This window comes from Echinops telfairi, unplaced genomic scaffold, assembly GCF_000313985.2.
Source record: "Echinops telfairi isolate 266 unplaced genomic scaffold, ASM31398v2 ScPeMD7_7458;HRSCAF=8496, whole genome shotgun sequence".
In the NCBI taxonomy this organism is placed as follows: domain Eukaryota; kingdom Metazoa; phylum Chordata; class Mammalia; order Afrosoricida; family Tenrecidae; genus Echinops; species Echinops telfairi.
The window spans coordinates 4092001-4104482 of NW_022111358.1; the positions used below are offsets into that span (position 1 = coordinate 4092001).

Consider the following 12482-nt stretch of genomic DNA (forward strand, 5'->3'; position numbering starts at 1 on the left):
CGCCAGGCGCGCTACCCCAGTGCCCGGCAGGCAGCAGGCGTGCTCACTTGGCATCCCTCCCCTGCAGATGGTGCACACGCTGGCCAGTAACGGGGCCAACTCCATCTGGGAGCACTCCCTGCTGGACCCCGCGCAAGTGCAGAGTGGCCGGCGCAAAGCCAACCCCCAAGACAAAGTCCAGTAAGTTGGGCTGCCGGAGGGTGGCCAGGGGCTGTGCAGACGGGTTCAGCCTGTCCTACTCTGCTCCCCACTTCCTCCTGTGTGCCCTGTGCAGCCCCATCAAGTCTGAGTTCATCAGGGCCAAGTACCAGATGCTGGCGTTTGTGCACAAGCTTCCCTGCCGGGACGATGACGGCGTCACCGCCAAAGACCTCAGCAAGGTGTGAGGGGCCCCACGACGGAGCCGTGGCTTCTCCCCTCTCCCCACCCACTGCACCCTAAGGGCCCTGATGACCACTGAACCCAAGACCCAGCCACTCAAGCTGCGAAAGCCTGCGGCGATGGCTTAGTGTGACAGAGCCTCGGTTTTCTCCTCTGTGAAATGGGACCAACCCAACCGCATCTGTGCCACAGGCTGTGTCTCCTCCCAGTGGAACACGTGGCAGATGGCATTGCTTAACGGACCCTCTCTCTCCGGGGGAGCCCTTTGTCCTCCCCGGTGGCCGGTCGTGGTTGGGCCCCTCCTAGCTGCGGGTGCCTGCCTAGGCTAGCTAGCACAGCTTCCGGAGGGGCCCCCAGTGCATTCCGCATGCTCTGCCCCTTGCAGCAACTGCACTCGAGCGTGCGGACGGGCAACTTGGAGACGTGTCTGCGCCTGCTGTCCCTGGGTGCCCAGGCCAACTTCTTCCATCCGGAGAAGGGCACCACCCCTCTGCATGTGGCTGCCAAAGCCGGGCAGACCCTGCAGGCCGAGCTGCTCGTAGTGTACGGGGCTGACCCCGGCTCCCCCGACGTGAATGGCCGCACACCCATTGACTATGCCAGGTGAGGTCAGAGGGCAGGTGTGGCTTGGGTGGGTGGGGGCCACTGCCGCGGGGCTGAGCCGCGCCGCTCCCCACAGGCAGGCGGGACACCATGAGCTGGCTGAAAGGCTAGTGGAGTGCCAGTATGAGCTCACTGACCGGTTGGCCTTCTACCTCTGTGGACGCAAGCCTGGTGAGCAGGACGAGGGGCTGGGCAGGCAGGGGGGGACCCAGACACACCCAGCAGCAGGTGCCATGGTGACAGAGCTGGCTGGGGAGCAGTGTTGCTAGGCAACAGCTCCTGTGAAATTGCTGCAGGCTCTGGGCTGCAGCACTTTGGGGCTGGGGAGTGGGGGTGGGCCATACCTTCCAGCCAGCTCCTAGGGGTGGGGGCAGGTGGCGGGGACACTGCCCTGCTCCCATTTCCATCGACCCTCCTGGGTACCAGGCCCTGCTTGTGCCAGTGAGGTGGGCTCCCAGCCGCTGCGGCCACCCAGCACCAGTGACTTGGCATTTTTATTTTTGTTCAGATCACAAGAATGGGCATTACATCATCCCACAGATGGCTGACAGGTGAGGGCCTACCTGATGCCCCTTTCCAGAGGCAGCCGGATGCCACGCTGAGCACCTCACCCCCTGAGGCCTCGCCCTTTCCTCCCCCAGCCTCAGGGCTGTGGTCCCCCTACCACCTTGGTCCCCCAAGGCTTGGATGGAGGCACAGGCCTGTCCCAGACAGCCCTCATTCTATTTCTGGGCCCCAAAGTAGGTATCAATCCCAGCTCAGATACTGCCAGCACAGCTCCAGCCCTAGGCCTGGCAAGCCCTCACAGGGTCTGGGAACCAGGAAAGACCCTGGCAGGGAGGTGGGTCACGAGGTTCTACTTGCTGTGAAGTCTTCAGACCAGCTTCTAAGGAAAGACTCGTGACCAGGCCTCTGTGGGTAGTTCAGGACTGGGCAGGGCTTGGGGAGGAGGGGGACACATGAGGTGTTTCTCCTCTGCGCTGAGAGGTCCCAGGTGCCCAGGCAACTGGACACCCCTGCCAGCCAGCCAGTTCACAAGGTGGATGGAGGTGCCACCTGGTGGCCAGTTCTGTGTTAGCAGCATCTTCATGCCAGGTAGTGCCCGCTAGCTTGGACCTGGAAAGGAGAGGCTTGTCCTCCCAAGGGCCTGTGTGGGCAGTCAGGGATAGTGAGGCTTGGGCATTGCCTGCCCCCAAACCTAAACCTCTTCTGTCCCGAGACCCTAAGACTCCTCTTTACTTGCCTGCTCTGGCTCTTCCCAGCGTATCTGTGGATGTGTGTAGGGTGCCCTTGTGTGTTGTGTGCGTACCCATGGGCCCTCCTCCAATGGAATGTTCTGGGAACTGGGCCCTAGAGAACTCAGGCAGGGTCTCTGCCCTGGAGGAGTCCCCAGTCTGGAGTGAAGGCAGCCTCGTCCAAAGACAGTTGGTGTCTACTCTAGGGAAGGTAGTTGGCAGAGCGAAGGCCTAGAGGTCAGCAGTGCTGTACCCCAGGGGCTGCTGCAGGCACCTGGGATGGGGGGGGGGGGGGCGAGTAAGCCAGCTCTGTGCCCCTGCACACAAGCCACAACTTCTTCCTGGGGACAGAGAGGTCTGAGCAGATGTGGAGAGAAGTTTGCCCTTGGGGCTGCTGGGGTCGGGGGCTCCTTCACACACACACACACACACACACACACACACACACACACACACACACACGTGCACGCGCCCTTGGCTCACTCACCTATGGAACAAGGATGGCTGTACCTGTTTTTCTGGGCGGTTGAGAAGACAAAGTGAGATAAGATAGTGCACGGGGAGCACTCAGCAGGTTATGCTGCAAAGGAGCCTTTGGTTCAAAGAATGCCATACTGGCCCTGTTTGACAAAGTGTTTTAAGGCAAGGGCTTGTGCAGTCAAGCCTGCGAGTTAAAAGAGCACCCTACCTGCTCAGTAGGAGCCCTGGTTGCTTAGTGTTTATGTGTGGGGATGCTAACTGCAAGGTCGGCTGTTTGAAACCACCAGTTGCTCCTCAGGAGAAAGACGAGGCTTTCTGCTCCTACTGTGTCTGAAATTCCTAGTTCCGAGTTCTACCCATAGGCTTCCCTTGAGGGCAGTGAAAGGGACACCTGCTGGGTGGGGAAACACTGCAGGGCCCAGCTGGGGGTCAGGAGAGGGGTTAGGAAGGGGCTGAGGGACCAAGGTCAGGGGAGGCGATGGCAGACCGGCTGCAGAGAGAGAGCCGCGGCCCCGCGAGCTGGCTGGAGGAGGAGGCGGCAGGCCGGGGCCCAGTGTGTGGCCAGAGACGGGTGGTCCCTGCCCTGGGTAATCGCCACCTCTGCCCTGTTCTTCTTTCTGCTGCCTTCCTCTGGACTTAGATCTCGGCAAAAGTGCATGTCTCAGAGGTATAGCGTGCCTGTCGGTGGCGCGGGCTGTGGGGGGTGGGCAGGATGGGGGCATGTACCGTGCGGCACCTGGATGTCGTCCCCCTGGGGGCCCCTGCATGGGTGGGAGGTCCTTTCAGGAGCCGGGCCACGCTCACCTCTCCCTCCCTATCTCCCGCCCCCGTTCCCAGCCTGGACCTGTCAGAGCTGGCCAAAGCAGCCAAGAAGAAGCTGCAGGCGGTAAGTCTCCATTCGTGCCCCTTCCTCGCGGCTCCTTTGAGGCACCCTCTAGCCCAAGGCCTGTTGCCCCCGCCTCTTGGCCTGGGCCCTGCCCACCCCCAGCCCCAATTTCTGGTTCTGAGATCTAGATGGCACAGGGGGCAGAGGCCATTCCTCAGGTCTGGTGGCATCTAGTGAGCTGGCTATATTGATTGGCACAGGGGGGTGGGGAAGTGGATCTCACGAAACCTCACTCTGCTTCCAGCTCAGCAACCGGCTGTTTGAGGAACTGGCCATGGACGTGTATGACGAGGTGGATCGGAGAGAGAACGATGCGGGTGAGGGGGGGCATCAGGGCGGAACTGGGTGCTGGTGTGGGTCCCTGGGACCCAGAAGGGTGCCTGGGGTTGGGCTGTTCCACAGGCCGGCAATGAGGCCCTCCCAACTGCCCCACCTCGGGGCTATTTTCCGGTCCTGCCCCACCCACGACACTCCTTCCTAACCAGTCAGACTCCAGCTTTATTTTGCCCCCAGCCCGCCTTGCCAAGGCAGGCGTCTGGCTTCACAACCACCCTGGTCTGTTTGAGCTGGAGGAGGTAGGCAGGCCGGCACCCCTCACCCTGGGGGTGGCGCCTCCCCTTCCCTGCAGTGTGGCTGGCGACCCAGAACCACAGCACCCTGGTGACGGAGCGCAGTGCCGTGCCTTTCCTGCCTGTGAACCCCGAGTACTCAGCCACGCGGAACCAGGTGAGAGCCCCAGGGCACCTGGGCCGGGAGCTCCCACCTTCCTGGCCCCCAGCTTCCTGGGGCAGCTCCAGCCCCCCCTCCCTCGGCCCAGCTCCAGGTGGTCTGCAAATGAGGAAGAGGCTGTACTTTTACGCAGACAGCCTCTGGAGACTATTCCAACCTTTCACCAAAGTCCCACCCCACCACTGCCTGGGAGGGGGGTGCCTAAAAGGACTGGGGTCGGTGTTGGGAGTCGGGGGCTGGCTGTGGTGACCCGGGCCGACCCGATGCTGCTTCGCAGGGGAGACAGAAACTGGCTCGTTTTAATGCTCGGGAGTTTGCCACCTTGATCATCGACATTCTCAGCGAGGCCAAGCGGAGACAGCAGGGCAAGAGTCTGAGCAGCCCGACAGGTGGGAGGAGCCTGGGGCGTGGGGGGCTGTCTGGGCTCTGCCCCTGTTCCCTGGCTCTCACCCTGGGTCCAGGCAGCAAGGCCCCGAAGTGACAGTCCTGTGTCCTCAGACAACCTGGAGCTCTCCGCTCGGAGCCAGAGCGACCTGGACGACCAGCATGACTATGACAGCGTGGCCTCCGATGAGGACACGGACCAGGAGCCCCTGCGCAGCGCCAGCACCACCCGGAATAACCGAGCCCGGGTCTGAGCGCCCCTGCCTGTTCTTGTGGGCCCCACCCCATGACCCCCTCCATCACGGCCCAATGGCACCATCTTGTCCCCGGCACACTGGTCACAAGCCTCGGTGGCTAGGCCTGGGGACCCCGGTTCCCTGCCAGGTCGGGTGGCTGACAGTCTGCCTCCCTCTGCAGAGCATAGACTCCTCAGACCTGTCTGACGGGGCCGTGACGCTGCAGGAGTACCTGGAGCTGAAGAAGGCCCTGGCCAGCTCCGAGGCCAAGGTGCAGCAGCTCATGAAGGTCAATAGTAGCTTGAGTGATGAGCTGCGGAGGCTGCAGAGGGAGGTGAGGGCCACAGGCTCGGCGGGCATGGGCGCTGGGGGGCCCCTGTCTGAGCCGGAGTCTCTGATGGCCCTGCTTGGTGGCTGCCCACAGATCCACAAGCTGCAGGCAGAGAACCTACAGCTCCGGCAGCAGTCGGGGCCTGTGCCCACCACCCCCCTGCCCAGCGAGAGGGCTGAGCACACAGCCATGGCCCCCGGGGGCAGTTCCCACCGCAGGGACCGCCAGGCCTTCTCCATGTATGAGCCAGGCTCCGCCCTGAAGCCCTACGGGGGTCCCCCTGGAGACGAGCTCACCACGCGGCTCCAGCCTTTCCACAGCACGGTGAGCTCCTGTGGGTCCCTGCGGGGATGGGGGGGAGGGGGAGTGGAAACGTGCTTGGGGTTACTGCATGGCTGGCCATGACACCTGCTGTGTCCCCGCACCCCACCCCCCACCCAGGAGCTGGAGGATGACGCCATCTATTCCGTGCATGTGCCCGCCGGCCTTTACCGGGTAAGCAGCGCCGGGGAGGTGGCTCCACTGAGTGTCGGGCTCTGGGCCGGCCTCTGAGCAGAGGTCCTAGGACAGCCCCTACCTCGTTCCTGCCCTCATTGGGGAAGCTGACATAGGGGGAGAAGAGACTGACCCAGGCCCATCCCTGGGTTTCAGATCCGGAAGGGGGTGTCCACCTCAGCGGTGCCCTTCACGCCCTCCTCCCCGCTGCTGTCGTGCCCCCAGGAAGGAAGCCGCCACGCGGTAATGTCCTGACCCGCAGTGTACCCAGGTGGGGGTGGGGGTTGGAGGGTCGGGCTGGGGAGGGTGCTCACCCAGTACTTCTCTGGCTGCACCCTTCAGAGCAAGCTTTCTCGCCACGGCAGCGGTGCCGACAGTGACTATGAGAACACGCAGAGTGGGGACCCACTGCTTGGGTGAGACACCCTTAGGTCTCAAGACCAGTCCTGCTCACACCCCAGAGTGTCTTGGGAGGCTGCAGGGGAGCAGCCCCACAGCTGTGCCTCCCCACCCCTCTCTCCCAACCATGCGGTCAGCCTGGAAGGGAAGCGGTTTCTGGAGCTGGGCAAGGAGGAGGACTTGCACCCCGAGTTGGAGGGCCTGGATGAAGACTTGGACCCTGGGCTACCCAGCACAGAGGATGTCATCCTGAAGACGGAGCAGGTCACCAAGAACATTCAGGAATTGTTGCGGGCTGCCCAGGAATTCAAGCATGACAGGTACGGGTGGGCGAGCTACCAGGGCGCCGCTGTCCCCAGGAACCTTCCCTGAGGACCCCTCCCTTTACTCCCCTCCCCCACAGCTTTGTGCCCTGCTCAGAGAAGATCCATTTGGCTGTCACTGAGATGGCCTCTCTCTTCCCAAAGGTAATGGCCAGAGAAAAAGGAGTGGGGATGGGGTGGGGAGGTGGGGGGAGGCATAACAAGGTCTGACCGCTCCCTGGGTGGAGAAATGGCTGGAAGTTTGAACTGCAGCCTCCCTGCCCCTCTCTCCAGAGGCCGGCCCTGGAGCCAGTGCGCAGCTCCCTGCGGCTGCTCAACGCCAGCGCCTACCGGCTGCAGAGCGAATGCCGGAAGACCGTGCCCCCCGAGCCGGGCGCCCCTGTGGACTTTCAGCTGCTGACACAGCAGGTGATCCAGTGCGCCTACGACATCGCCAAGGCTGCCAAGCAGCTGGTCACCATCACCACCCGAGAGAAGAAGCAGTGACCACTCCCCACACCCTCACCCTCACGCTGGGACCTCATTGGCCTTGGGAGCTAGGCCACTCCAGACACTAACCCCACCCCAACAGAGCCACTGGCACAAGTGCCCTTCGTGCCGCCATGCTCCCTGGCAGCCAGGCGCCCCGGCCCGCCCCCTGAAGCCCCAAGTGTGGGAGGTGGGGTGGCAGGTGCTTCTGTCCCCCACATTCCGTTCCCCCTCCCTGTACATAGCCTCCTCTCCCCCTTCCTTTTAGTGTGCAGGGGCCCGTGAGGCATCTCTCCCAGCCCCTTGCCCTCCGGGGCATCCTCAACAAAGGGTCAGGGTGGGGCCCTCCAAGTGGGGCAGCTCCCCTTCCATGCACCCCCCATGAGCCAGTTCAGCCCTGCTGGGGCTGAGCGGGGGCACCCCCTCCTATGTACAGAATCAGTGGATGTCCCTGCCCTGTGGCCACCAGCCCCTGCTGCTCTCTCTCTTTCATGCCAAATGGCCCCCACCCATGTGCTGGGGTCCCCAGCAGCAAACACTGGAAAGTCTTTTTATTTTTTCCCTCTCCTCCCACTTAATTTTAACTTTGTGGTAACTGAGTGTCCCTGCGTGCCTGCGTGAGTGTGCGGGGCGGCGGTGCCGTTCCAGAGGCCTGGCCCGCCTGGGTTCTGTGGGGAGTGGCAGGCTGGAGCAGGGACCAGCATTGGGGATCAGCCTCCCTCTTCCCCACCCTGGGGCCAGCTATGGTCCTACCGGCTGACCCGCCCCCTCTTCCACACACCCTCTTGAGGAACTTCAGTGGACACCACTTCCTGACATCTCCCCCTACCCACCACCTTCCCCCATGCAAGGGCCAGCCAGCAGGGGCTGGTAACTGAGCGCCTGAGCTTGGGGCTGGCTCCCCAGGCTCCCCCATTCAGCTAGTGGGTGTGAACCCCAAGACCCTGTCACCTTGGAGAGGCCAGCACCTGCACCTCTGCTGTGGCCCCACCCCCTGGAAGCCCCAGCGCCTGGGCTGGGCAGGCAGCACACACCAGCTACCCCCTGCCCCACCTTCCCAGGGGCCAGGCCCTATCTGTGTGGTGGTGGGTGGGCTGACTGTCCAGATATGTGTCATGTACATTTGTATCAAAAATAAATAAGTGACCACGGTGTGCATCTGATGCTTGGAGAAGAAGCGGGAAGAGACAGTGGCAGGTATGAAAGGGAAAACACAGGCCTGGACTAAGCAGGAAGTTTCTAAGGCCCCACACCAGGGAAGCACTCTTAGGAGGGCTGTCTTTAGTGACCCCAGAGGGCAGGCTGGAACTAATGCTCCGTGGGGTTTCCAAGGCTGTGAATCCTTACAGCTGCAGAAAGTCTCATCTTTCTCTGGCAGAGGGGCTGAGTTTGAACTACCAACCTTACAGTAAGTAGCCTGGGTGCATCACCACAAGGGCCCCTTTGGGTTTAGAGGAGGCGGAGGAAGGAGGCCAAAACCCGAACCCAAGATGCACAGCCCTAAGACGGGGCGTGGTGCCCACCTGTGGCTGATGCACAAACTCGACTCCAGACTCTACGAAAATAATTTAATTAAAAATGCGAGGAATTCTGGCCTGGGAGGCTGAAGCCACTGGGCTCCAGCTTGTCCCCGGGCCACGCCCATTCCTGGACCAGGAAGAGCGCTGAGGCGGGGCCGCCGCCAGGGGGCACCCCAGCCCCCGTACACGTGGCCGAGGTCGCGGCCTGGCCTCCGGAGGAGCAGCCGGCTGCCACTGTCACTCCGAGCTGTCCCCGTCGGGGCCGCTGTCTGGCGTGGGCGGGAGGAGGGGTCTCCGGCGGGAGCGCTTAAAGCGGCGTGGGGGCAGCAGCAGCCTTCGCTTCAGCACGGCTGTGGGTGAAGGGGCCAGTTAAGGGCAAGGAGAGGGAGCGGGAGAGGAGGGGGGCGGGGACACTCACCGGCCACGGTGTCCTGGCTGTCCTCGGTGGGCCCCCAGTAGATGCTCTCCCCGCGCCGAAAGTTCCGGTGCAGCCGCGTGCAGAGCGTGGCCAGAGTGAGCACCACCAGCAGGAAGGTGAGCGTGGTGGCTGCCCAGGCGGCCTCCTCTGTGCGTGGGGTGGGACCCCTGGCCACCCGCGGAGGCGTTGCTGCCCGGGGGGCAGGGGAAGCCTTGCTGGGGCAGGCACAGCGGCCTGGGCTACCTTGCCCCTTGGGTCTCTGAGACTCAGTCCTGGAGCTAGCATTGCCTTCATGCCCCCCAGGCAGCATGGGGACAATAGACACAGCGGAAGCACTGACCCCCTCATCCAGGGTGCCCAGTGTGGGCCGCCTGGCCTCCCAGTTCTGTGCGGAAGCAGAGGAAGGCCTTGGGGCTGTGGAGGTGGGTTGGAGACCAAGGGCAGCCCGAAGCCCCCGCCTTCGGGCACCCCCTGGAGAGAGCTGCCCGAGCGCTCTAGCTGCTACCTCTGTGCCTGGGGGCCGCCAGCTTCGCAGGGCAAAGGCCAAAGCTGGGGCCTGTGGGGAGAAGAGGCAAGGGTCATCCTTCCCTGCCCACTTCCACATAACCCAGTGACACCCCTCTACACACCCCCACCAAGCCTGGGCCCAGCGCCCCTCACCTGCACACACCCTCCCCAGCCTGGCCGCCCTCTGCCAGGGCTCTGCATCGAGGGAGAAGACCTGGCATGGCCGGCCTCTGGGAGTCCTGCTCGCTCCTGCGGCCGCTTCCGCCGCCTCCGCCTCCTCTTCAACCAGTGGGCGGCCCAGACTGGTTCTACCCAGGCCATTTCCAGCGTCTGCCCCCACGCGGTCAGCACCAATGGCTATGGAAAGAGGCACCTGTTGGAGCAGTGCCAGGTGGGGTGGAGCAAGCCAGAGGAAGGCCCCGAATTCTCCTTCCCTCAGTTATGTGCTGCCTTCTCCCAGAGCCTCTGTCAACCACTCACCCGATCCTGAGTAAGGCTCGAGTCAGGGGCCAGGGAGGGCTGAGCCACACAGGCGTGGGCCAGGAGGGCAAGCTGGGTCTTCAGCCAGGGGTGGACACAGGGGTGGTAGAGGAAGTTGACATCCTCAGCCTGGAGGAAAGGCCAGGAGACATCAAACCTGTCCTAGATCCCTCACTGGTATTCTGCCTCTGCTTCAAAGTTCACTTCTCAGGCCCTGTGCCTAGGTGACCCTACCGGACTCAGATCACCTGATTTCAGCTCTATTTATTTGTACCTGCAACGATGGCCCTATAGGCTCCCAGATAAGACTCTTAAGTGTCCCCCAAGGGGAGTGCAGGTCTCCCACTTATTGATCAGATCTCTATATTCAACCTCCAAGAGCATCCAAACGCCGGGTCCACAGGGTGCTGGTGCACAATCCCACGATGAGAATTCACATCATGCATCTTCAATTATTCTTTTATTGAGCTGGCTCCCAGCTCCGAGCTTTGCTAGCTGTTGAAGGAGATACCAAAAGAAAACTAACTCCTGCCCTTTGCTTGCAAGGGATGTGTCGGAAGTCCAAGCAAACAAAACCAGTGCAAATGGAGTAGCAAGTTAAAGTGATTAGCTGTTAAATTATGAGAGTGCAGGTGTAATCAGAGTAAGAATTGGGAGGAGATGATGAGTAAGAACAGGCATGGTCAGGGAAGGTTTCAAAAGGGTGCTGACTCAGGCACTAAGCTTTGAAGATGGATGGAGCTGGATGCTAGGAGGGGAGGGAGCTACACACTTGAGGCCGGACTAGGCCAGGCCAGGTGTGAAGGGCAATCAACAGGATCAAAGGCACAGAGGTAGGCATGTACCTGACACTCACTGTATGGTCAGCCGACCAAAACAGGGAGAGGAACCAAAGATTTGGAGAGGTGGTGGAGGTTTGTTTATCTAGGACCTAGAAAGGCTGGCTGGGCAGTATGGCCCTCATCAAAATAAAACACAGGCAAACCCAGCCTCTAGTCAATGCCAACTCAGAGCAACCCTGTATACCAGGGTAAAACTGCCTCTGTGAGGTTCCTGGACTGTAACTCTTTACATGAGCAGAGAGTTTTCTCCCTTCTTTCTCCCATGACCATGATAGGGACGGTAATAAGGAGCCGTGAAGTTTCTAAACAGTGGAGAGACTTGATAGGATAACAAGGTTATATGAGGCACAGGATCAGGCAGGTGGAATGAGGCAAGTTCTCTTGGCCAGACAGGGAAGATAGCTGACTATGGGCAATGAGGCTATAGAGGCAACCAGCCAAGTGGACCCCACAGTTGGGAGTCTAGAAACTTGAAGCACTAGGGGATCAGCATGAGTAGGAATCACTGACCAGCAACTAACAACAAACCCAAGGCATACGCCTTCCACCACACACCTTTATACTTTTCCAAAAACTGTCCCCACTCATTACAGGTCTACAGGTAGAGCCAGTATCTGCTTATAGAAAACCGAGTTAAGGGACTTCCCACAGGTACATGGTCGGGCTAGGCTGTAGAATTGTGGAGTTTTTGGGTTTTTTTGCGTTTTTTTCCTATTTTCCTAGTGGTTATGGGTTGGACTCCTAAGCACACACAGGTCAGCAGTTCAAAACCACCAGGAAGAACACTAACTAGGCTTTCTACTCCCATGAAGGGGTACAGTCTTGGAAATTCACAGGGGGCAGTTCTACCCTGCACTACAGGGTGGCTCAGAGTCAGAACTGACTCCACGACAGTACGTACCTTCACCTCCACTTGCAGCCACCGCCCACACAGCCAGCTTTTCAACAGCATTCCTTTCACACCATGACAGAGGCCATCTGTCTACTACTGTTTCGCCCTGAGGTCAGGGCCAGGTGGGAGAATAGGAACGTTGCCTCTTCTACAAACAATGGTGCTGGTGGACAGACAGTTGGAGGAGGCATGCAAGGTGCTGATACCCAAGGAAGGGTTGCTGCTTGACTTACCGCCCCTGGGATCATCCGTGTATACGTCACTCTTGGTGACACCTGTACACGGGAAAGAAGAGAGCTTAGGGCAGTTGAGGGTCTCAGAGCGTAGGGTGGAGAGAGGGCAGTAGGCCCCACGCGTCCAGTTGCGATGGAGATGTTGGTGACTAGGGCAGGAAGGGCCGGTAGAGGTCCCCAGAGGGTGATGCCTGGAGGGTGTGAGGCTCTCAGGGGAGAAGGTTACCCTTTCAGCGGTCCCCTATCTCCGGGTCCTCCAGGACTCCTACCTGTGGGGGCAGAGGCCATGAGCCCCCGGGACAACGGGCTCCGGCCTCCTCCGCTGGCCCAGCTCCCACCTGTGGGTCCAAAGCGCAGAGCTGTGGCGCTGGTCTCTGAGAAGGCCCTGCCCACTCCCTCCCCAGGCCCGGCTCGCTGGGGCGGGACTCCCGGTCTCCTCTCAGCGCGCCACTCCTTCCAGGACTAACTTTCGGCATTGCGCGCTTTGAGATCCCGAGCCAAAGCCTTCTCCGGAGCCCGTCCCCTTACCTCACTGGGACCCAGGAGCCCCAAGAGCGCTACCAGGACAAATAGCCGAGGCCAAGGCGGAGGAGGCGCCATCCCAGCCGGCCCCCGGCGGGGTCCGGTCAGCCGCAGCGCC

General features: G+C 61.2%; 2 protein-coding genes across 6 annotated transcripts in view; one reads left to right on the forward strand and one right to left on the reverse strand.

Annotated features, from left to right (window-relative positions):
- GIT1 (GIT ArfGAP 1) overlaps positions 1–8102 on the forward strand; it is a 23569-nt gene extending 15467 nt beyond the window's left edge. The window contains exons 3-21 of the mRNA XM_045299970.1: positions 68–180; positions 275–380; positions 767–984; positions 1061–1155; positions 1493–1535; positions 3340–3366; positions 3537–3585; positions 3830–3902; positions 4214–4311; positions 4592–4703; positions 4813–4946; positions 5116–5268; positions 5359–5589; positions 5707–5760; positions 5917–6003; positions 6103–6176; positions 6297–6479; positions 6563–6626; positions 6756–8102. Coding sequence (XP_045155905.1) covers positions 68–180; positions 275–380; positions 767–984; positions 1061–1155; positions 1493–1535; positions 3340–3366; positions 3537–3585; positions 3830–3902; positions 4214–4311; positions 4592–4703; positions 4813–4946; positions 5116–5268; positions 5359–5589; positions 5707–5760; positions 5917–6003; positions 6103–6176; positions 6297–6479; positions 6563–6626; positions 6756–6968 — 2127 coding nt within the window. The 3' untranslated portion in view covers positions 6969–8102. The remainder of the gene's footprint in view (positions 1–67; positions 181–274; positions 381–766; positions 985–1060; positions 1156–1492; positions 1536–3339; positions 3367–3536; positions 3586–3829; positions 3903–4213; positions 4312–4591; positions 4704–4812; positions 4947–5115; positions 5269–5358; positions 5590–5706; positions 5761–5916; positions 6004–6102; positions 6177–6296; positions 6480–6562; positions 6627–6755) is intronic.
- Positions 8103–8504: 402 nt separating this feature from the next.
- Positions 8505–12458, reverse strand: TP53I13 (tumor protein p53 inducible protein 13). Of its 5 annotated transcripts, none has more exons than XM_045299684.1 (7): positions 12371–12458; positions 12112–12180; positions 11843–11884; positions 9876–10004; positions 9549–9752; positions 8889–9444; positions 8505–8804 (listed from the first exon to the last, which is right to left on the reverse strand). In XM_045299684.1, the coding sequence occupies exons 1-7, from the start codon at positions 12440–12442 to the stop codon at positions 8506–8508; spliced, it is 1371 nt and encodes a 456-aa protein (XP_045155619.1). In that variant the 5' UTR covers positions 12443–12458; the 3' UTR covers position 8505. The 5 variants fall into 5 exon arrangements, with proteins under 5 accessions (XP_045155619.1, XP_045155618.1, XP_045155621.1 ...); XM_004706905.2 differs by having other exon boundaries at positions 8631–8820; XM_045299683.1 differs by lacking the exon at positions 12371–12458 and having other exon boundaries at positions 12112–12325.
- Positions 12459–12482: the final 24 nt, after the last annotated feature.